This window comes from Topomyia yanbarensis, chromosome 1 (assembly GCF_030247195.1).
Source record: "Topomyia yanbarensis strain Yona2022 chromosome 1, ASM3024719v1, whole genome shotgun sequence".
NCBI classification, from domain to species: domain Eukaryota; kingdom Metazoa; phylum Arthropoda; class Insecta; order Diptera; family Culicidae; genus Topomyia; species Topomyia yanbarensis.
Window position 1 is genome coordinate 8,223,908 of NC_080670.1, and position 25,264 is coordinate 8,249,171.

At 41.2% G+C, this 25,264-nt stretch overlaps 2 protein-coding genes across 2 annotated transcripts; one reads left to right on the forward strand and one right to left on the reverse strand.

Annotated features, from left to right (window-relative positions):
• The first annotated feature begins 18,784 nt into the window (after positions 1-18,784).
• LOC131676784 (serine protease grass-like) lies at positions 18,785-21,646 on the forward strand. Its single transcript, XM_058956092.1, has 3 exons — positions 18,785-20,044; positions 20,103-20,190; positions 20,318-21,646. Exons 1-3 carry the CDS (start codon positions 19,628-19,630, stop codon positions 21,328-21,330), a joined length of 1,518 nt encoding a protein of 505 aa, XP_058812075.1. The 5' UTR covers positions 18,785-19,627; the 3' UTR covers positions 21,331-21,646.
• A 41-nt stretch (positions 21,647-21,687) lies between these two features.
• LOC131676783 (uncharacterized) lies at positions 21,688-24,433 on the reverse strand. The gene is made up of 5 exons (XM_058956091.1): positions 24,247-24,433; positions 23,267-24,187; positions 22,931-23,203; positions 22,701-22,868; positions 21,688-22,638 (listed from the first exon to the last, which is right to left on the reverse strand). The coding sequence occupies exons 1-5, from the start codon at positions 24,277-24,279 to the stop codon at positions 22,471-22,473; spliced, it is 1,563 nt and encodes a 520-aa protein (XP_058812074.1). The 5' UTR covers positions 24,280-24,433; the 3' UTR covers positions 21,688-22,470.
• Between the last annotated feature and the right edge of the window lie 831 nt (positions 24,434-25,264).

Sequence of the window (25,264 nt, forward strand, 5' to 3'; positions counted from 1 at the left end):
CATCCAAACCGACTTTCCCGAATGAATAGAATTGAATGTACACATTGCACACCGGAAGTATTAACCACTATTCTATCATATACGCCAGTTCTGCATCCATTCCCTCACCCAACTGTCATAAATACTGACACGAACACATACACAGATAGACATACGGCTAGCACATAACAATTTTACACTAGTACTAAAAAGTAACAAATAGGTTTCTAATTCAACATTTTTTGGTTTAATTAATTGGCTCGTGTGCGATGACGAAACACAAAACATAAAAAGGGTCATAAACACTCTCGCTCTCCTCGATGCACCACTATCGAGTCGTAATGCAATAACTATCTAAGAGCAGTTATCTGTCAGAGGTTTTCAAAAACAGATGCACAAATATGCTTGATGATGTTTGCAATACCGTCAATCTAGGGGAGGAAACTTGTACAAACTTCATTTTTACTAGTTCAAACAACACAACAGTACAAACTTAATTTTTAGATTAGTTTTTAAAAACCTTCTTCGACAACTTAACATATAAAGTGTTCAACCGAATCGTTCAGTTGGGTCCTTATTCTTCTTCGACGATTTTGTTGCACGATGGGCTGGTCGGGGTAATGCAAAGTAGAAAAAAATCAGAATGTTTTCGTCATGAGTTGATTTTGACAGTCACTGGAACTTTTTTTTTGATTTTCTATTGATGACGCATATCACTCACCGGGATTGTTCCAACCACAAAAAGTAAGCAGGATGGACATTAGCCTTTTTTCGTATCCGCCACGGTTATTATGCGTGACGAAAAAGAACGAAAAAAAGCAGTAGCATGAACAGAATTAGTTTTTTTCCCGTACCAATACTAGGGAGCCAATATTTGAACTCGCTCTTTGCAGGAACCTGCCATGTTCACCGTGATGGGGCACAATATTCGACTAATTTCTCCATTTGTCTGGCAAATCCTGTTCTTGCTGATTCAGACAAAAACCAATCGTCATCCCAATTTGCACCCAACACATGACGCATTTGTACTTAGCGAAAACCAAAAAAAAATTGTGCAATTATTCTGTGTGAGGTATCATTTGAGCAAATTCTGACGGTGATTGAGGTTTTTTTGGCCTATGAAGTAAACTGGGATAAAATGAACTTCGTTCCCAAGGAAGCGGTTTGCTTTATTTCGCATAGAGTATGGTCAATGCAGCATAACATCGGACAAAATATAATTTATCTGATTCTGAAGCGTTTTGATTTGTCTATTGTACTTCAACCCGTGTGGTTTCAGTCCATGTTCGAATAGTTAACAAAATGTATATTTTCCCCTTACTTTCATAGAATGAAATAAGTAATTTCGAATAAATAATATTGAAGATTCCTCGACAATTTTGCAGATATTTTTACCAGAATAAGAATAGAGTATATTACACCTTTTCGCTCCACTCATCGTTCTGCACATAAACTGAGAAAAAAACTGCGATCCATCCCTCACAATTTGTTTTGGTTGTACGTTTTTTTTTCACCATCCATTCATCATAATCTCAGCAGGCGCAAACAATTACGACCCACAGAAGCAGCTTATTTCGGGAGAAGCTTTTGCGTCACGGTTTTCAGAAGCTTTCAATGATGCGGGAAATTCCGGCAATTTTCTGATTAGGAATCGTTATTTCGTAGACTTGATTGCGCAGAATCGTAATTGCGTAGCCTTGATCAACTAGCAATCAGTATCTTCTAGCAGCACGTGATCTCTGATCTGACAAACAAATCAAACAAAAAAAAACGGTTACAGAACGGCTTCCAACTCACGCTAAAAGCTGTCCTCAACGTGCAGTCGCATAGCGGCACGGTATTTACGCTTTTGGCCGTTCTCGGTCAACAATCCCCTTGTACTTTGTACTCTCTCACTTATATTGACAGACGGTCGAAATGTACAAATGCCCCTTCTTGTGTGTTCAGTGGCCCCTCGGATGAACTTATTGCCTATATTAGTTCCATCCTATCCTTTGAAGCAGTAGCTTTTTTTGGTGTGCTAATTATGATCGACCATTCCTCGCGTCCGACCGATTTTTCCGTCTGTATGATGCTGCCCCTTTTGCCTAGGTACCCGCACTTGTTCTAATGATAGTTCTTTCATAGATCGAACAGACGGTACAGAATTTTATTCTTCGGTGTGTGTTTCCTGCTGACACAGTTAACCTCACTTTTCTTGAGACAGTTCACTAGTACTGTTTACGTGGACTTTGTGGACTACTAGATTCGCTCGAAATAAATCGTTAAAAAAGTTCTAAACAGTACATGCGGCGAACTATCAAAAATGAACACACGAGTTTTCAATTTGACAACCTTCTGCAAGGGATTTTTATCGATCAAAGAAGCCCGATAGTTACGTCTATTCCCTCTGTGTAGTTGAATCCGCCTAAAAGTGAAACACGTGTACCAATCTGACGCAGGAAACATCGGACATCAGGTCAGCTAATAATGCTTTTTTTTGCGGCTCTCTCATCAAAGTAACAACAAATAACACCTCGGTATGTATCTTGTATAAGGAATAAGAACGACGCTACCGAGTCAAGTGCGCGGCTTCGAAATCTGTCGATCGTCTGTGGCTGTATTGACGTTCTTTATTATACAGAGGAGTGGTTTTACTAGCGCAAGAAGTACGCAATTGTTCTTTGCTCACGCGTTCGTCTATAATTGTTATGGTCTTTATAGTCACTCAACCAATTATTTGTTAATTTCAGATCAAAGTTCATCAAAGTTTACTGTAATGCAACTAAAACCCATTAGAACAATGAATAATGGATTTTTTTTTTAATTCGTCCAGGTTCTTATCTATAACTGCGTAAATAAGCCAAAACAAAAACTATTATTTCTAAGGTTACGCAAAGATCCATAACTTTATGCAAGAGTGCGGCACCAGTCAAAAAGTCCTCCATCCGAATGTTCCTTATACTATTCAGATGCGACGATGATCGATTTCGTGCATGAACCGAGAAGTGGCCAATGAGAACATAGCTCATCAAACAGTTCGGCAAAGTTTACACGCTGGCTGGCTATGGTCGGGCAACCGTTCTTTAAACATTCCACGAGTGTCTTCCGGTACTTTGAATATGAGACGGAGGTAATTGCGTTATGCGCGTACGGACTTAATTTTTTTTAGCTCTTTTGTACCGGTCGGCTTAATAATGACACGATTTCGGTGTACGTTCTGAACAAATAGTAGGTACGGTGATCACATTGTTTACACCACCGGCGTCGCCACCAGTAAGACCAAACAGTCGAAAGACCCAGACAGAATGGATGCGAGGCGCTGTCGGTTTACTTTTGCCTGTTTGTAGAAACATGGACCGATTGACTTCCCCAGTTAATCGAATAGTTCGAAGAAACTGTGTTCCACGTCAGTAGAGGTTGTTTTTTGAGAAATTGTAATAATATTTCTTAGAAATACAGTCTCTGTAGGCACGCTAAGGAAAACCCTGCGCGGAAACTGCTTTCAGAAGCTTCTGCTTGAGCTTGTGCGACCACCCCTGGCTGCTACTCCGTTATCGATCGAAACTAGCTGAAGTTGCACAGGGAATCAGTAGATAATTATGCTTGGGATTAGCGAAACATCTTTCAATGTGCAACTCCTGGTAATCCTAATGTTTTCTGATCAATACCGGCGCCGGTCAGGCCCGAACGTAGATCGCGGAAGGAAAGGGAATACATTGTTAGTCCGATACTTGCTTTTGCTAGAGGCCGTATATACTACTGCGCACTCCACAAGTAACACGGGAGGAGGATATTTTTGTTAGTAGAGTATAGAAGTTGGATATACTTCTTCTTTACCGACGCCAGAGAGGTGATTCCACTACCTGGACTAGATATCGATCCACCAATTTCATGGATCGGGGACCAACGGCTTTACTTCCCTTCCGAAGGAAGACGTGACCACAGATTTTTTCACCTCAGAAAAATCTCAACGACCTCGGCTGGAATTGAACCCAGGCCAACTGGAAAAAGTGGCGGTCACGCTTACCACTCAACCACCGGCGCCGTCTACTGCTTTCAGCAGTTTCTGCTCAATCACAAATGGCTGCCCAGGGAATAATATTACTGAGTAGGTAACGAATACACAATCGTTACCCGTAAAAACAGAATAATCCAATCGTGAACACTAATACAGCAGCTATTAAACTGCAGGAGGCAGAACAGCGAATGATGTCCCGTCAGGAAGAGGGGCATTTACACGCAATGCATTGCGTTGCTTTAGCACGGTATACTTGGTAGATTGCAGACTGATGACTCTTATTTCCAGTCAGACTACATGAGCATTGTTTGGGAATAACAGTTGATCCAGTCCATGCGAGAATTTCGCCTGAGAAACACCATTGCTGATCACGACCATCTTTACGGTAACTTGGGATAAGATACAGGAAGTGTTGTTGTGGCTCTTACTTAACGAAAGTCCCCGACTCAGTGACACCCCTTTGAGTACCATGGATTGGGGTGGGTTTTTAGTCAGGGTTCGCCTTAAGCAAGCGATGCAACTGAGAATATTTTTTTTCGAGAGTTGTCCTACTGGAGCTATAGAGCTAGGTTTTCCGAAGGGCTCCCCGTCAGAATCACACACTACAATTGCAGATGAGACCGGCAATGGCGCCCACTAACACACTGCTTTAGGCCAATTGTAGCGAGCCGTGATGCTGAATGTGATATTTATTGTACGGTTCAGATATGTGCGGGTGTAGGGATTTCGCGATCGCGTGTAACATCGCGAAGGGCTTGAGCATTTGTATGTTAACGTGTTCGATCGCTTGTGCGTTTGTATGTCGCGTGTGCTAACGTGTATGTAACTTCACGTCTATAAATTCTATATTAAAACAGTTTGCCTTTCGCATATTCGTGTGTGTTCTAGAATGATCGCGCGCGGACCGTGAATCTGATACTTAATTTTTCGTGTACGGTTCAGATTCTAGAACAAAGTGGGTTCTTCCATATCACTAGAGTTCTCAGTCATGTCGCCATGGAACGTGTTGTCTTGTGGATATGAGCTTTATTTTTTGATTGTTATAACTGAATGTATGGACCTAAGTTGCTAGAATGGAGGGTAAAGATTTCCGAACGTGACCGATTCATGAACGCGCAAGTGCGGGGGACTGTAGGTTCACGATTGAGACCGCGTTTGAATGCTTATAAGTGCTGTGACGTTCATACAGATTCATGATCGCGCGAACAGGGCATTTGGAGGTTCACTCTTGAGACCGCATTTGTTAAATTTATAAGTGCTAAACCGTTCACTTAGTGGATGATCGCAAAGGGCACGTGCGTTTGTATGTTGACGTTTTTGTCGCGTGTGCTAGTATGTATGTAACTTAGCGTGGACACATTTTTTTATAAGCGTATAACGAATACACAATGTTCGCGTATTCTTCAATGAACGCGCGTGGAAGTCTTGTCTGGTTTTTATTTCTATTGGTTCAACTGAAGGCATGAGTTTGAGCTGTTAGGATCAAGGGCAGAGACTTCCGGATGTGACCGATTCATGATTGCGCGAGCTGTGGATTGATGCTTGAGACCGCGTTAGTAAATTTGTACATGAAAACGTTCACCTTATTACCGAGGTGTTTGAATGTTGGCGAGATCGCTGGCGTTCGCATTTGTGACCAGGTTTGTGTTATCGTGTAGGCCACGTTTGTACGTTTGGAATGAGAGATTGCGAGTATATATGAGAATAAGCTATTTGTGTTAGTGAGTGTTATCATGGATCTAATTTAAAATATAGCAATAAAAGAAGTGTGCCTCCAGAGTGAATTGGGCCCTAAACCCACATTGTATATTATTTGACCATGGCAGTGGATAATAAAGGTCGCCAAGTTAAGTACTAAAATTGATCACAATGTAGCTTAACTAAAAAGAAAATAATCGTACCCCAAGTTTCTGTGATATAATCACTGTAATACTGTTTTGGTGAAAAGCCCATGGTACCACATAAAATTACAGTATCATGCAGAAGGTATCTAAGACTGGTTTCATATTGAAGCCAAAACAAAATCAAACTTTTGCACATATGGTGTAACAAACTCAATAACCTTGAGCAGAAAAAACAATATTCCCATAGACATACACTTCGGAAACCAACTAGTAGGAAAATGTAAAAAAAACATGTACAGGCGTAATCTTGTGGAACATTACAATACAATAATAAATAAAGCAAATAATATGCTAAGCTTTATTAAACGCTTCAGCTATAATTTTGAAGCCTTACGCAATTAAATAACCATACAATACGTACGTCAGGCCAATTACGGAACATTGCAGCGCGGTTTGGAACTCGTACACTGTCCTACCTGTCAAAAGCAATTTCGTTTGTACGCACGTCGTAAACTAAACAGGATGACATTCCCTCTTCCATCGTATAAAGCACGTTGCATGCTCATTAACACGCAAACACTCTAACAACGCCGTAAATTTTCCATTTTTTACTTTATCAACGCCATTATTTCTCAACGTGTACAACCCTCATCACTACTCTCCCAAATAAAATGTTATGTACTTAGCCGTTATTTAAGAATTCGCAAATTACCCCAAGAATAATCTTTTAGTACAAACTATGCTAAAAATAGCTTCGTCAATAGAATGATGCGCCATTATAAAGAAAATGGTGAAATAATTGACCTGTCCATTAGAGATGGTCGGGTTCGGGTTTTGGAACCCGAAACCCGGACCCGAACCGAACCCGACGGGTTTCAGGTAGGGTTCGGGTTCTGAAATTTAAACTTCTCGGGTTCGGTTCGGGTTCCGCGTTTGATTTTCTCGGGCTCGGTTTTTGAAATTATAAACTTTCGGGTTCGGGTCGGGCTCGGGTTTTCCAAATTTGGAATTTTCGGATTCGGGTCGGGTTCGGATTTTGAACAGATCACACCCAACCATTTCTTGACGCTGTTTACGTCTATACACAACACCCAGTCTCTTTTTGTAGTAATTAGCTTTACTTCGTGAGTCGAATGGACCGTACTAAATTGTACATCCTTTGAACCGCTGAAATTCGTCATTTTTACTGATAGTCAAATTTTTTCTGATAGCTGGGCCGGATTCCTTCATGACATTACATGAATTTCCACAATCTTAAGGAATTGATCGTAAAAATATTGTGTGTTCTGTTCAAGCCACTAGCGGATTTGTGGAAGTTTGAAGTCGTTCCGAGAACTCCATTGGAGATGTTGAAGCATCTTCACTGGCGCGCATACCGTACTAGCTAATTATGTGACACCAAGAATGCGTCACAGAATCGTGATTGACACCATTCTACTCAAATTTGAAGGTAGCAACCAGTAACGCTAGTGACGTCGTGTAAACTGTCGAATACAAATCGCCAATTGACATAGCTTAATTTAATACATGTAATAAATTATACAAAACAACTCTTTCAGGAATGGTTTTCCATAAAAAAAAATCAGAAATTTTGGTTAAGTACGACGGGCAAGGTTGTTTGAATCTGTCATCATTACGCCTTTTCTTTCCACATGCTTTGTGATCTTCGGTTGTTTTTCCATATTAACAAGTCCGGTTCAAATCGGGTTTTGGGTCGGGTTTTTAAATTTTTAAACTATCGGGTTCGGGTCGGGCTCGGGTTTTATAAAATTTTCGTTCTCGGGCTCGGGTCGGGTTCAGGTTTTTCAATATTGAAATGCGCAGGCTCGGGTCGCGTTTCTTAAATTTTAAAATTTCGGGCTCGGGTCGGGTTCGTGTTTTACAATTTTCAAGCTCTCGGGTTCGGGTCGGATTCGAAAAAAATGAAATCTGAGCATCTCTACTGTCCATGTCTAGAAAACGAATGAAATTGCAAATTAACCGTAGAAATAATGTATAGTATGCACGAAAATATTATAAACCATTCTATGTAGTCTACATATGCTTGACGAAAAAAAAAAATAGTTTCAGATCCAGGATACGCTTGTCTGACTTAATTTTTAAGGAATTATTTTTGATTGTTTCACATTTTTCGTTTATTATCAATACAGTATGGGTCCCACCCCGTACGCTCAGACAACGCTGCGCATCTATGAAAATTAGACAAACTATCGCCCAACGAAAAGAACGACGGTTGAATCATCAAGACCGAATCAGGAGCAGGCAAGGAGCTGGAGTTCACGCTCGTTGTCCGCAAATCGTAAAACCACAGTGACCTTTTGATACATTCTCTGGCATAGTTTTGATAGCAAAGGTTGTATTAACTCATAGTGAACAACCAAGCCAGTATTTCATTTCGCAAAGAGCAGAACCTAAAAATCGCCTTACTATAACTATCAGTAAAGTAATTCATCAATATACACGAATTTGTTGCTTATCCACTGGACGAACTCTACAGTAACGTGTCAGTGCTACTATTATGGGAGAAAACATGTTTGACTTTGAGCAAACTCGTCTTAGATCTACATTGAGGTGGAAGAGTTATTCAAAGCTATATACAACTGCATAACTACGAATCACCCGGAGTTCACTAGCATGTGTCCTGGTATAGACAGACAAGTCCATCTTTACCGTGATAACCGACAAAAACCAGGACACATGCTAGTGAACTCGGGTGATTCGTAGTTATGCTGCCTAAGCTCGACCATCATTAGCAGAAGACAAAAGTTAAGCCCGTACGATATTAAGCCTGTTCTAATGACCCTGCCACTTCTAGTTTTCCGATCTGTTTACTTCACATCCTTGCTCTCACTTGAGTATTATGGCTCCAATTTTCATAACTTTCCCTACCCAGTAATCTCTAGCTAATTGAATGCCGTTAAAATGTGAAAAAGAAAATATGACTAACATAGTCGAAATAAAAAAGGAAAAAAATAAGGAGAAAATTGTTTAAAACCATCTTTGTGGGTGAAAAGAACGTTTCGACTTCATCTCATCAGAATCCGACACTAACTTAGTGACATGACTAACACTAAGGAGAAATATAGCATAGTGCACATTGCATTGGCTGGCTGAGCCAAACCAAATGATTCGATTTCATTAGTTCTCATCAGCTTAAAATGAGCACCTTTTTTGCGAGACATCACGCTCAGGAACACAAAGTGTGTCTTTGTTTTTGGAGCTAGCGTCAATCCGGCGCTAGCTTAGTCCTGTCACTAAGTTAGTGTCGGATTCTGATGAGACGAAGTCGAAAGGCAAATTCCATAACAAATCCGTTACCAAGTTTCCGACATAATTTCAAAAATATTTCTCACGCGCTTTCAAACATTGGATGTCAGCTCTGTGGAACTGAGAACCATTGTTTCCAGTACTGAAACTTTCGCAAACAACATGTTGTTACATTTATTGCTCCAGCGTTGCGAAAAAATGAACCAATTGGTCAACTATAGATCCAACGCGCCCATTCTGTTTGGTGACACACCAAAACGGCGATCCGTTTTCGGCTAATAATGAAACGCGACAGCCACGACGACGGACGGAATGGCGTATGATTTATGGTCGAGTTACGATCCCATCAGCAGAGCAGAAGCAGCTCTTGTGTGATCATCGCCATCAGGGGTGATGCTGCTGCGGTACAGGAAACTATGTACAAATAGTTTTAAGCTGAAAAAAACTTGTCGGTTGATTGCTGTAATAAAGCAGCGGAACGAGCTGACGCGAGAATAATTGAATCCTAAGCTTTATGAGACATTTCGGTTGAATCGGTAAAAACACGTTACAGAATGAATTATTATGGTAATTGATGTTACCACCAGTTGTAAAGTTAAAGAACTATTGTTTTAATTTATGGTATCAACATATAGAGAGCCGAACGGATCTGAATTTTAATGCCAGCTCACACGTGGCAACGATGAGCTAAGTAAACATTTCTTGAGCGTTTTTTCAAAACGTCATATCTGCAATGAGTTACTCTCTTTGTTTACTTTCTCTTCTGTTAATAATTCGGTCACTTTAACATTTATCCCTCAGCTCTTTGCATAATATGCTAGTTAAAACCACCGTCTTTCGATCTGTACTGTAAAATAAGTGAAAAGTGTTATAGTGACGCCGTAAAAATCGAAAGAGAAAGTATAAACAGAGAGTAACTCATTGCAGATATGACGTTTTGAAAAAACGCTCAAGATTTATTAAATATGGCTTACATTACATTACAGCACCAACGCAGTAGGCCGATCGTTGTAACAGATGACTGCGCTGTTTTGGCCAGCAAACCTCGTCTGCGGTTGACCGACATATTTGGTTTGATTCAAGAAAAAAAACACCGGCAGAGGCATCAAGTTGTCCTTGACTTGGTTACTAATTGAGCTATAGACCACTCAACGCATATCGTTCGGTTCACATTCAGCTCGCAGTGTTCGATCACATCGAGAGCCTATGGTTCCGATCGTCGCCACCGACCGGATCGCAGACAGCATTAGAACCCAGCCACGGATGGTGTGGATACAAGAGAGAGAGAGAGAGAATCAGAGAGACAGAGACAAGTTGTACTTATTTTCAAGAATTCTCCAGTACAGCTGCTCGACTTACTTGGGCAGTGGCGTTGAACTTGCGGAAGGTTGCGTATAGCTACAAGCTTGAGTTCTAAGGCTTCATATTTCGTTTCAAGATCATGATCATTCGATCGCCGGTGCTTGCTTGAAATATGTTGACTCGTGTGGGGCCACGTACAGGTTTTCCAATAAAACTGTAACAAACTAGGTCAACATTTCAATTTAAAGGCTACACTTCCTCCAATCTTGACGGTTTTTATGAACTAGTCGCTGTTTTAATGATAGAACAAGATACAAGTATAAAAATGAGAAAAAAAAAACATTGATTTTTACAAGTTGCTATGGAAATCATGTTTGATTATACTGCTGCTGATTGAAGGTCACAACTTAACAACGGAATTGGAATACCTCAATAAACTTAGAACCTGTTCCATTTGGAAATCAACTGGATTTAATCGAATTCTATTTTTTATTATTTTTTCAGGGTCCAATATTCTCCGAAGTGACATCTAACAATTTGTTTAGTAAGACTTGAACTGTGAATTATAAAAAAAATATCAGCTTGTTACCTGACAAAACGATAACGAGGAGTTTTATCTTCAAACGTTCTTTTTTGCCATTATTTCTTGAAACTGTGCTATAAACGAAAAGTTCGAAATTGTTCCGATTTTGGTTGGTAAAAACACGATAACAATTACCACACCGTTTTTTTCTGAAAACGAAACAAATATATAAATAAGAAATTTATGCGCAATTCATCGTTTGTAAGCTAAATAATTAACAAACGCATCAAGGTTTTACTTCTTTTTTTCTTGTGATCCGATCATCAACAACAGTTCATCTTCGACCGCTGCTACCGACGACGGATTGGTTCACGGCCTACCTCGTTTCAAAACGTCCAACGGTGTCTACAAACGAGATGCATCGAAAAGTGCAGGACTTGCCGCTAATCTGCTGCACATAAATAATTCAACACTCGACTAAACGAAATCACTATTCGGCGATTATGACAGCAGCACCGCCGACAAACACAAGCTAACGGTGTGGTCTATCGCGGTGTCTTGTGTAGACCTTGAGACAGCTGGTCGATGGCAGGGCAGATTGGGGGGGGGCGAGTGGTTGCAGTAGAGCTAAACAAAAAATAACGGTTAAAAATTTGGCAAACAATTTTTGTCTATTTATGACTTGTTGGATGATAGGGGGAGTTTTATTAGTTTTTAATATTGCAATCTCAATCATTAATGAATAATAAAAATTCGATGCAACTGAAATTTAAAGTAGCAAAGAGCTACTCCATGTCCCTGAGAGTACCGACACATTATCAAAGCAACCACGAATAATTCTCATGCAACCAACGTCATAATTTCCATATTCGCATACCGTCGTATAGTATGTGAACAAAAGTTGAGATACGGAAAATATATTGAGGGACATTGTTTCGGTGTTTACCGAAATTGAGTCAGACTGAAGCATCAAGTGTTATTGTTGGTTGACCCCAACGCCACGATGTTACCAATATATGAATGGTTGGTGTGCGAAGACCACACAATAAGCCGGTCAACCATCGGTATTTCAGGGTCAACTAAACTAGTACACTGTAAGGATCACACCACCCGGAAATTAATTGAATTGATTAATAAGAATTAATTTAAGGCCTGTCCTAGCAAATATCGCTACCGTTGTTTGCTTGTGGTTCTTAAAACGGATAGAGGCAATAAAAACAAACAAAATGACTCAAATCATTAATCACGAAAATTGCTACCGTTCCGATTACAACGAACCACGCGCGCCATTTAAATACACGCTGAACAGCAATGAGCAGCAAGCGACGAACCTGTCAAGTTTTGGAGCTTTCCTAGCGAACGGTAGATGGCTACAACGAGTAGTTCGCTAGCGATGGTATAGCAGACCATGCATCGTGCGACTTGAGATTGCGTGTGTCGCGCAGAGGCTTGCATGTGGTGTCACACCATCTGGTGTGACACTGTTTGTTGTGTGACACGGAAAAACATGTTAGCGTAGTTTAGGGGGCAAATTTCGATAAAAATATTTCATATACAGCAAATTAATAAGGTTTAAACGAAGTTTAGAAAAACCATATTATGAAAAATGTTCCTTTGATAGCATCTGTCAAAATGCGTAAATTCAAGCCTTTACAGGTATACCTCGATTTAGCGTGCATTTTGCGATACAAATACGTACGGTAAATCAAATTTTATGTTGAATCGAAAAATAAAAGAAATGTTTGATTTCAAACAGTATAATTTTTTGCTCATCGCGCGAAATATTTTTGCAGTATGTTACTGATTTTATCCACCTAACAGTGACCTAGAACCAATATATTCTTAAATACAGAAATAAATTGCGCTTCTGAACAAACACAAAACCTTTATCTCAACTTTGGCAAATATTGTTATTAGCAGTACAGAATTTGAGGGAAAAAAGTTTCACGGGTTTTCTTTCTAATATCAACAATTGTTGGATTAAACCAGTTTGTACATGAATAACAATGCCCAAATTTAGCAAATTGGGGAATTTGTGTTTCGATTTCGTCTGATTTGTATAATGTCAGACTAATTCGGTCGTTAGATAATTGCATAATTTAGTACATAGAACACAACTTGAGTTGACGAGTGAATGATTAGCCACGAATGTAGTCTGGCAAGCACATAAGTTGTAATTGCTGGAAAAACACAGGGAAGTCGAAACGTGGCAGCGCTATATTTCCATTAAACTATTTTGTGCAAAAAGGACACAAATCGGTTTAACAAGTCGACAACTGCTGCTGATCACGCGCGTTTGTAACTTTGTAAGTATCAAAACGTTGACATAATTACCGGAGTGTTATCAAGTTTGCGCGATCACGGGCACAGGTGTGCGTAGATGATCGCGAAGGGCTTAAGCGTTCGTATGTTGACGTGTTTGTCGCGTGTATAAATTCGATTCTGAAACCCTGCGGCCATTCATATATTCGCGGACCGTCATTCTGATATTTAGTTTTCGGTGTACGGATCACATTCTGACAGGAAGTGAGTTTACCCATATCACTAGAGTTCCCGATCATGTCGCCATGGAACGTTTTGTCTAGTGGATATGGGAGTTATTTTTTTCTTAATCTTTCATTTTTTTTATTAATTAACATGGACCTAGACTGTTGGTACCGAGGATAGAGACTTCCGGACGATCCGGATTCATGATGCCACGAACGCAGGAGTTTGTAGATTAACGCTTGAGATCGCGTTGGTAAGTGCTGAAACGTTCACCTTATCACCGGGGTATAATCATGTTTGCGAGTTCGTGGGCGTAGGTTGCTTGGAAAATCGCGAGACGCTCTAACGTTTGTACGCTGACGTGATTTTGTAACATATTTACGTGTGTTCTTGAATGGTAGCGCGAACCGTGTGTTTGATATTAAATCTTCGGTGTGCTGTTAGAATTCTGGCAGAGTGGGATCCCTTATATCGATAGGGTTCCCGGTCATGTCGCCATGAGACGTGTTGTCTAATAGGTATGAGCGTATTTTTTTAATTGGTCCAGCTGAAGGCATGGACCTAGGCTTCTAAGATCAAGGATAGACTTCCGGACGTGACAGATTCGTAATCGCGTGCGCGAGGGCATTTTTGTAGGTTCCCGCTTGAGACCGCGTTTGAGAATGTGTGAGTGTTAAGACGTTCGCTATCACCATCTATTCTATCATATGTGCCAGTTCTACATCCATTCCCTAATCCAACTATCATAAATTCTCAGACGAACACAGGCAGATAGACAAACGACTAGCACGTAACCATTCAACACTAGTACTAAAAACCAACTAATAGGTTTCTACTTCTACATTTCTTTATTTATTTTATTGACCTATGAACGATGACGAAGCTGACCAATAAATCGACCCGCAATGACCCCCACTGCGTGCTGTGCCCACAAACACTACCATTAAGCTGTTGAACAATGTTTGCAAACACAGCCCACAGAAGAGGCCAATCCACGGCGATCCACCAGCCTGCCTCGTCAATGTGCACAGATTGTTGGCTGACTGTTAGTTTGGGCTGGTGCGGGGTATGAAAAAACACAAAACATGAAAAGGCCCATAAGTCCTCTCGGTCTCCTCGATGCGCCACTATCGAGGCGTAATGCAATAACCATCTTAAAGCAGTTGTCTGTTAGGTACTGCTTGATGATGTTTGTAATACCGTCAAATGGATTTCTCCGAATCTGAATGAATCTGGTGAAGGTTATAGGATTCGGCAATAAAAACGAAATCCCCTCCCTCCCACTATTCTATTTTAGCCAGTTACAGCTTTGTTCGTGATCCGAAGAGAACCAAACAATACCATACGTTAAGGTATAAACCCACTGAAGCTAGGAATGAATGAGGTAGGAGGGATTGAAGAGACACCCGTGGAGATCTTTTAAAAGATCATACTTCGCAATCGAAAGGTGACATTTCTCCAACCATTCTTACCCTCGATAAGTATTGGGGCTTGAAGGTTCTATAGAATTAGCCGAAGCATGGTTCGGGAGAGCACCTCTGCGATTGTAGTTTTTATTTATTTGGATTTAATCAAAAATTTTACCCATTTTAAGGGATTAGAAGCGCGCTTCTCGCAACTATCAGTATTCACACTTGATGTTGTGGGAAGTGACTCAATTTTCAATTTATCGAAAATCCGAAAGGAGCGGAGATGATCTGCACGAATCGACGTTTTGATCAGAAAGAGTGAATTTTTACATTCTACCGAAGTCCACATAATTAAATCCAATTTTATACTACCACTACTACTTATCAAAATTGAATTATTACACAGTAGAACCGCAAAAGGGTGCTACACCTAGACGTTTAAATGATCAGGCGATATATTTATCATCAGATAACGACGGTTCGAGCTTGTTAGGTAGCCAGTTTTCCAACTCATACGCAATACCGTGAGAGCAGAGAGTTACATCTAACACCTCTTCTCTGCCATATTGTGCCAATGTTGGGTGGTTTCCTACATTAGAGTATGTGCAGATTTGTGTTACTGACGTATTCCATCAATAAGGTACCTCTCAAATTGATATCTGAGCTGCTCCAAATTATGTGGTGTGCATTTGCATCACTGCCGAATATGTGTGGAAGCCCATTTCTCACAGTATCACGAGTTATGATGCCGGATACATGCTACGAAGATGCGGTTAAGTAGCTTCCCAACGTAGAAGTTTTCTTCATGGAAATACGGTTCTTGAAACAAAGCTATGGAAGCTTTTCTTTCCTGCACAATGCGGGATAGATTCAAAGTTTGATTCTGTAGAATTTAAATGGGATTGACGGATTAAAGCAGTCTTGTCAATTTATTTATTCACAATATTCCTGTTTCGTGTAGAGCCCGCTCAGGGTGTCCAGACCTACCGATTTATCGGTAGTCCTACCGATTTTGAGCTTCCCTACTGATTCACAGACGACTAGGGGAAAACTACGGATATTTTCTTATTCCTACCGAAAACTACCAATTTTTCTTGATTTTGGGCACAGCCTACACAAACAATTATTTTTGAGTTGTATTTGGTCTAAGAGAAGAGACGACAACAGGCTTCTTGCTCTTCTTAATTTTATCTACCAGGCCCTGTCGTAATTCCAAAGACAACAAACATCCATCGTTGCCAAATTCCATTTGTAAGTTTTTTCACAATAGCTAATAGCTAATAATTGTACCTCAAATATCAAGCTCTGTCAAAAATTCACAATACTAGCTGCATTTAAAAATTGAATTTTATGTTTATTCGTATCTCTTTTAACTTTACACGTAGTTATATCGTCATTCAGGGTATTTATTCAATTTGCATAAAATGTTCATGGGTATGAAAAGTAGGCAAAATAAATTCAGCAGCACTGTTTTTCATCCCGTTTGTAAATATTATGAACGCTCTTGGCTGGCAAAACGACCAATCACAAGCTGGTTCAATATTGAGGTTAGGATTGGATCAAATTGGCTACGCGATTGTCTTCTCTTCTCTTAGTATTTGGTCTGAAATCTTTTTACAATTCTATGTCAACACAACGTTTTTGGGACAAAAACACCTATCGATAACTACCAATAAACTTTTAGTGAGACTACCGATATTAAGGAATTCTATCTGGCCACCCTGGGCCCGCTGAACATTTCAATAGAATGACGCTTGCCATCGTCTATTCCAACCCGCCTAGTTGCCGCTTCGTTAACTGGTGCAGCGTGCATCAATTAAAGTTCAAATTAGTTTTACTCACATGCGGCTGACTGGTATGCACCGTCCTGAACTGAAATATTCCGCCGTCCAGAAAAAAAACCGCTTCAATTCATTTACAGCTCAGTTTGGAGCGCAATAGTTGCCCATATCAACAAAACGGCAATTTTTTTCCGATAAAAGCTATCGAAAAGCATTCAGCTGCCCGTAAAATAAGCTTGAAAGAGAAGCTCAACAACACAAAGCTCCCAGCCCAACACATTTAACAAGCTCTGATACCTATTAGGTGCCGAAATTATCGCCTTTTTATTAGCAAAAGACACTTTTGCACAAACACTGACACTAACTCTGCTTTTAACTGCAATTAATAATTTAATGAGATATTTTTTTCAACACAATCACGTATTTTCTCCATATTTTCAACCTATTTCAGGATTGACTTATTTTTCGACTACCGGCACTGGATCTAATCGACGTGTTAGCCCCAAAAGCGGCAATGAACATGAACAAAATGATCCTTAACCGCACTGGTAATAACAAATAATTTGTACAAAACGCATCACACTTCATATTTAAATTTAAAAATAACTTATTCTGAACAAGACGACGCGACGACCGACACGCTATGACTAAAATGGCGACTGAAAAATGAAAAAATCGCAGGTAGAAAGGGCGTGCTGCTTATGCGATGTTTTTACGCGATGCGAGTAGCGTTGCCAGATATATCTATTTATAAACCGATACATCGATATTTCTCACTTCTCACTGAAGTTAGCCGGAAAACGAACCGGCTGGCTCCTGGGACGGGATCTGCGAGCGGACAAATGTTGCCTTTTTTTTATTTTTCTGTTCATTTTATCTTTCATCTCGTATAGTCACTCTTTCTGCCTCACATATTCGGCATTGGACGTTCGATTTTTGCTATTCGTCTTTGTCTCAGGCTGGCGCTAGTTAGTAGGGGACGGTGGGGAGTTGTAAACATAGTTTTGTTTTCGGAGCATAACTACCATAAATATTGGTCGATTTTCAATGTTAGACCTGGTATTTGTTAAGGACACCTTAATACATTCGCAGGCTGAAGCAATTCAAAAAAATCATTGTCTTGTTTGAGATATGACAGAATGCGTGGAATCGGCATTTTTTTAGTTTGGTGGGGAGTTGTGATCCATCGCAAAAAGTAGAAGAGATGAAATATTTTTGTGATTTATGTTTATTAGGGCTATGGAAGACATCCGTGTACACGGATACGAAAAACTACCAAAAGTTGAGCTCTTTTGACTCAATCTCGGGGTACCATGGAATAAGGTAAAATTGGGTAAACCGTGTTGAAGGTAGTTTCCCTTTGATCACGGCAAAACCACAACTCATTGACTGGTTTTTTATACTCAACCTTGAGTTAAATATGCCTGAATTTAAGTTGAATCTACCTAATTTTGAGTATACCTCAAACAACTCAAAAGTACCTTATTCCATGGAAGGCCTCGACTGAGTCGAATATCTCTCTTTGATTTTGACAACACCAATAAGTGCGAAAGCGACGCAAGACTCAAAACTACCTAAATTTAAGTTAAAAGAACTTATTCTGCGGGTTGTTTTATTTTTCCGTGTAGATTATTTGGCTTCACTGTGGGCGCACCTTTATACATAAACAACGCCTTTCATCTTCACCAAAGAGAATAGGGAAAGAGACGCAGAGTGAAAATCAGTCAAAACGGCAACACTCCCTTTACGATGATTTCAACACTAGAATTTGGCAACCGTTTCCAAAGGCAGCACTTTAAATGACTCCTATTATATTTTGAAAACAAACCTTTTGTCGATCGTTGGATTTGTTTATCAAACGATGTGCATTTTGAAACAAAGAGATGAAATAATTCTAAAGCTTGTTTTTACTCATACATAGACTCTAGAATGCACCTTACAATCACAATTGCACTAAATTCTGACGAAAATTCAAATTTCTTTTTTGATAGCTTTACAATACTTATCTCCTCCAACTCAGGCATGAGTAATATTTATTTACATTGCACGATTGGTCTGCTCAATAAGGTATTTTTGGCTTCACACTATTCGTCTCTTTCCCTATTCTCTTTGATCTTCACATCTGGCATTTGAAGAAGCATAGTAGGCCAGTAAAAAAACCGTCGTGGATTTTCCTTTGAAAGAAAATTAAGACAAACAGTCGCACTCAGATTACAACGAAAAGAGTAAATGGATTGTTCCGGAACAGTGGAACTAGAAGGAGTCCAAAATAAACAATAGCGAAAAGGAAAATGTTGAGAAAGATAAAAAAGTAGATGCGAAGGTAGAAGTTGAACTAAAAGATGCGCAAGTTTGCTTGAGAACGAAGATCAGACAGCCTGATCGTAGACAATTAAGGTGTCTCATTTTCGTTGACATGTTTCAAACTGATCAATGAGCAGTATTAAAGAAAACTATAGTCGATGTAATTTAGTCACACAAATAAAAAATTCCGAACCCTTTTTAAAAAATTTTAATATAATTTGTTTGATAATGATTTGACCAAGTACTATGCCAATAAATCATTCGATGAGTGATCAAACCTAAGGAGGTGTGATCTTCCGTTATTGCGTGGGATTCACGACAGACGCGGAATCCCCGCAGTTCAGATACGAAACGAGCCCCCAGCCACAGTACGAGCTGGACAGTAATTATTTATTCATTTGCAAGAGATCCTATTCATCGCGAATACGGGGATTTACCGCCAGCATGGTTGGAAAAAATTGACGATCAAGATTGGCACGCAGCATCCACTCATGGAACGATGAATGCATATCGTATTTGTTTTTTTTTCTTGCGCGCAAACCGCATATGGCACTTGCCGGGGAGTTTGAGCGAATGAGCTGTTTGGCGTATAATTGGATCGACTCTCGCCGCAAACCGCTCAGTGATTAGAGAAGGCTGCAGCTAACTGGTTCTTGCTAGTGAGTTCTGTTTACTCGCTAACAATTTGTCGAATTGAGTGATTCAAAAGTTAGTTGTAGTAGGTCCACAATATGACTCGATCTCATTACGTTACATTCAGCATACTGCACGTGCTAGTCGTGGTCGTCGTCTCAGTGACAGCCGCTAAACAGTGCAGTTCGGTGAAAGACACGTGCGTTCCGATTAAGTTTTGTCCTCGCATCTACGATGCGATCATGTCCAGTGAAGTTTACAGGAATGCTACCCTGCATCGGGACATCAGAGCCAGAGCGTGTTTCGATCCGGATCACGATGAAGAGCAACGTGTCTGCTGTGAGCCCGCCGATCTCAGCCTGGGAAAGCAGTGTAGTAATTCCCTGAACATTACGGGCAGGTGTGTCCAGGCGGAACATTGCAAACCTATCGCGAACTATTTGAGGCGAGGTCGCCGTAGTACCGTGATCGAGAAGGAACTACGTGACAGCTTGTGTTACCAGGATGGCAGCAAGGTGAGTGACATGTGATGTCTAAAAATACGATTGTAACTGTTCCTTCTATGATCAACAGGACTACTACTGCTGTCCGGAGGGATCCATCATGGAGACACCGACCAAGAAGCAACGAACTAAAAATACCCACATGATGGTGGATAATGGTGAGTGATCGTTTTAAATTGAAACCAATTATCGATGACGCCATCTGTCATTGATATAATCTTGTGCGTTCCGGGATGTACACTGTTCTGCGACTGAAATCGACATTTATCGGTTCCATTTTTTCAGATTTCCCTACTTGCCGCGACGCCGTCGGTAAGCCGGGCTTATGTGTCCCCGTACAGCACTGTGATCGGATTCATAATGCCTTTCTGGATTCCACCATTCGACAGGATGGAAAATTGGCCGAGTTTGTTAATGCTAGTCGTTGTCAGGCAGACGCTAGGGACAGTACTGCGATATGTTGTGCGAAGCGATCGGGTGGGACAAAATCTGCGACCTTCATCCGACATGCCAAAGCGGCGAAGCTTGGTCTTAATAACTGCGGAACGGTTCGAATATTTGATAAAATTCTTAAGGGCAACGAAGCGGCCCTCGGACAGTACCCTTGGATGGCGAATCTGATGTACAGCTGGAAAGGGACCATACGGAGTCTTTGCAGTGGGTCGTTGATTCACCCGCGGTATGTCCTCACGGCGGCTCACTGTATGAAAGGTAGCACAAGACCGAAGGCTGTCCGCTTGGGAGAATACGATTTAGCGCACAATCCGGATTGTTCGGGAAACGTTTGCGCCCAACCTGTGAAAGAGTATGAAATCGAGAAACTAATACCGAACGAGAACTTTAACGGATTCAACGCAGATTACGACATCGCTTTGGTCAGATTGGCCTCATCGGTTGCCCTTTCGGTGGACCAAATTTATCCGATTTGCCTTCCGTTGACCGAGAATTTATTGATGCTGAAACCTAACAAGCTAACCGTGACCGGTTGGGGTTTGACGGAGAAACAGGAACTTTCCTCGGTGCTACTAGAGGCGGACCTGCGCATAACCAAACGGATGTCCTTGTGCGAGGGTGAGCGAACATTTTGCACTAGAGGAAAAGAGCTGGAGGGGCATTGCCGTGGGGATTCTGGTGGACCGTATCAGACCATGGTTGCAACCGGGGACAGCTACAAGTATGTCCTGTTCGGTATAATTTCTGGCGGTTCTGGGCAATGTAGTGTTAAGGACAAACTACCGGGAGTCGGAGTGATGGTCGGATTTCATCTCTACTGGATTCTTGATCACATGGACATCTAGGGCTGATCGGAGGATAGAACACGCGAAAAACTTGCACAAACTCGAATGTGAGAAGGTGAACATGGGCAATTATTCACCAGCTTTGGGCATTATATACTTATGTCTAGGTAGTGCTTTCATACAAAGATATTCGTAAGAACCGAATCGGGTAAACGAAACACATTGAGTGTGTAAGTCCAGCGAACCACATTCTTCGCCATAGTGCCAACAATGGTTAAAATAGATGCCGGCGAACGGTACTTTGTTTGCAGGGTTTGTTGCGACCGTGCTTACTATTATTATTTGTTACTGTTTTACTAACTGTCATCACTGTTTGTTTCAATAAACGTTTATTTTGGAAAAGAACGTTTTCTTTGGGTTTGCATAAAAGTATTAACTACGAGTAAAAAGAACAAAACAAAAACCCGGTTAGCTGCAGGGCCCACAGTCGGTTGCGTTCCGCTAGTGAAGGTCTACATCAGCCGACGAAGGTATGGCAGAGGGTCCACGTATGGTCTGGTTGATTCAGATGCGGTCGTATAGGCGGGCCTCCTTTAAAAATAGAAAAAGTGCTTCCTCCCTGACCGGGTCGTCGGACAGCACGTCTCAGACTGAATTGGTCAGATCATGCTGTGTCCGGAGGTCCTCGAGTTCCCGGCAGTTGCATAGAAGGTGTTCAACAGAGAGTCGAGTGTTGCATGTGGTACATTACGTTGTTAGTTCCCTAGAGATGGTGTGGGTGTAATTCTCGTGTGTTGAACCCGGTGTCGGGAGAGCATTCGTTGTTCTTTCAAACTGGCTCGGTCGATCCAGAAGTTGGCAGATCCCTTTACCTTCTGTGTGGGGCCTCGGGATCACCGCCAGTGGTTAGTGAATCCGTTCTGCTGGTTTATGTTGAATTCTCTGTATATGTCGATGATGGTATTTCTTCTAATTGTCGGACCTCTGGCACCTCTGTTGTGTATCCGGTCGGCATCTATGTTCCCTCTGATGCCGCTGTGGCCAGGGATCCACAGTGTGATCAGTGGGTCTTGGTGGGACTCGATGGCCTGTACGAATGGATGAATTGAAGTTCCTGATGTAATGCCTCGTAGGACTGACAAGGAGTTGGTTAAAATTACGGAAGATTCGTCTGCGATGGCTGCAGCAAGAAAATAATCATCAGTCCTTTTTATACTCATCCATCCGCAGTTTATGCTTTTGGCGGACCACACAATTGGGTAGTATATTTCGCACAGATTGTAAGCCCACCGGAGAGCAGCCCACAGCTTCTATCAGTCTCACATTCGGAAACATATAAACCAGCTTTCGTATCTCTCTATTTTTGATCTGATATGGAAGAGACTTTTATGTTTTCTATGTATAATTTCGAATGCGCATGGTCAGCTCACCTTAATAAAGCTCAGGATCAGAGTGTTAACAGGAATTGTGTTGGCAACACGACGCAGCTGGCCAGACATCAAAGGGCGGTCGGTCATAGCCTTGAATCTGAGTCGTAACTCTCGGAGTCGCGTTAGTGCGGTGAATGTGGCTAACAGGTACCAGCTCAATAGTTTACCCTGAAAAAATGTAATTTAACAAGGTAATAAGTATACAATGCGGAGCGGTCAACGTGTCGTACATGTTCATCCAACGCTAATCGTTCTAGAGCAGTCAAATTCCCCAAAATAATTTTGTAAAACGAGAGTGTTGAGCAGCGTTCATTCTCTTGCTTGTTGCAGAGTCGAAACAGCTGGAGGGAAACTAGGGCTGGAAATGAATGTCTCAGGAAGCCATTGAACGTGTGGCAATTTTCGATCGTGGCTCCGTCCACCGTTAGCTGTTGAACGTTGGGTAACACAGGACACAACTCCGGCTGTCTAATAACGATAGTTGCTTTCATAAGTCGTAAGGTCTGAAATTTGGCATTTACTCTAATCGTGGATATATCTATTTTTCGAGAGAACTAATTACCAACCTTTAAACATTTCAGCTCAGCAAGGCCCAAGAAGTGCTCATCGGTTAAATCTTCGGTGTACAGACTAAGAACTACTAGATTTTCACAAAACTGAACCAAATTTCCAAGTACGGCCGTGCTAATTTTATACTGCAGTTTGATTTCCTTGAGCTTGCCTAGTCGTTGGACGAAATCAACATACTCCTCCAGATATTCATCTTCTTCAACTAGCGAATCAGCAGACGACAAGCTAAACTTTTCCAGCCGTGGAAAATGCAATTTGGAAAATGGTTGAAAATAGTCCGCGGTTAAGAAACAAACATCCAATTGCGTCAAGCGTGAAGCAAAGTAAGTGACAAAATCTACCGGTCGCTTCGAGACATAACTGACTCGCATGAACAAAGAGGTAATATTTGGTGTGATTGTTTTAACATCAACTTGAGTTAACTCCAGAAGATTGCTTCTCAAGTATAGGCGTTCTAGTTTGGGCAGTACACCGAATCGTATCGCCTCACCCTCATTATCGTAGAATAGAATGGACTGCAGGTGAAGCGTTTTAAGATTCTGGCAATAGTCTACAATTCGTCGGAGAAAATCCAACCGCACCGAAACGGAGCAGTCCGATATCAGCTTCAGAGTTTCGAGCGATTTTGCAAACTTGCTCAGTATGGTTAGCATCAAATCAGTTTTGTTTTGTCTGGTCCCGAAATAGAACAGCAGGTGTTTGTAGTGCCTTTGGCTAGCCATCAGCACCCGTAGATAGGTACGATCCAAATTACAACCACATTTAGAACTACAGTTACAATCCCGTCTCGATTTGCGAACATCGATTTCTAGTTGGACGTTTGATTGGCGGAACGCCAGTTTAGACCACCAGAGGCAAACACGACTGACCGATTTACGATCCTCCAGGTCTAAATAGGAAGTAATTTTGACCAGCATCTGAAACAAAAAGAGAACTAATTTAATTAATTTTGCTGACGAAGGAAATGTTGAAATACCTCTTCTGGCAAATCTTGGATAGACGTTTGCATGTCTGGAGCTTCCCGTGGTGAAATTACACTTCTTTCATGGGAAACTAATTCGGGAAATGCTGGAAATATTTTAGGATTATTTAAAACCGATGCATTCCAGCTGGCGGTCCAGCACTGTTTACGCCACACGGATTCGTCGAATATAAACAACCCCCGTAAAATAAAACCCCACCACCCTCGACGAAATCGTAACCGTTACCGAATAGAGTCAATGACATAAAATTAGAGTCACGCTCAGAGGAAAAGGAAGGTGGGAACAGTTTGCGTTAGCACTGAGCTTTTACAACCGCAATATCGTTTTAGATTGAGAGAGCTGCCACGAAGCCGAAGTTAGTATAGCGGCAACAAACCTTATTGCTGGAGCTGAGTTGGATTAATGCGAAACGATTCCTATAGCGGTATGGTTCTGTAATTATAAATGAGCTTCCTAAGATGCATACTAATAACAAGACGAGACAAATCGTGAGGCGATTTGGAGCAGGGGGTGTCATCCGCTATGGAGATATACAGACTTTGACAATAGTCATGCGGAGTGGTGGATCCAGCGGGAAGGTCCTGGGGGTCCGGGCCCCGCCCCCAAAAATTTTCAACTTGAGAAATGTAAAATTAGCTCAAATTTTATATAGTTTCAAACTCAAAATCCTTTCAAACCAAGTTTGACTACCGCAACTAATTTTCATTAAATGAGGTTTTTACGTATTACGCATTGTACAAAGCTGATTTCAAAATCGCAATTAAAATCCCTCGCGATTTTATTTTCTGAGTCACTGGGCCTAGGCCTAGCGCTCCTGGCCATGGGCCTAGCCGCTTCTAGGCCCATGTCGCCCATGCTATTGCATTGGGTTGGCGATTTTAACAAAGGCAGATCCGGTTGACTAAGAAAAAATGGCCGCCTAGCAGAGACCTGATTTGGAGCCATAAACTATACTATTGCGATGCCAGATTTACAGACATGTCTGTATTTTACAGACTTTTGATGTCTCTT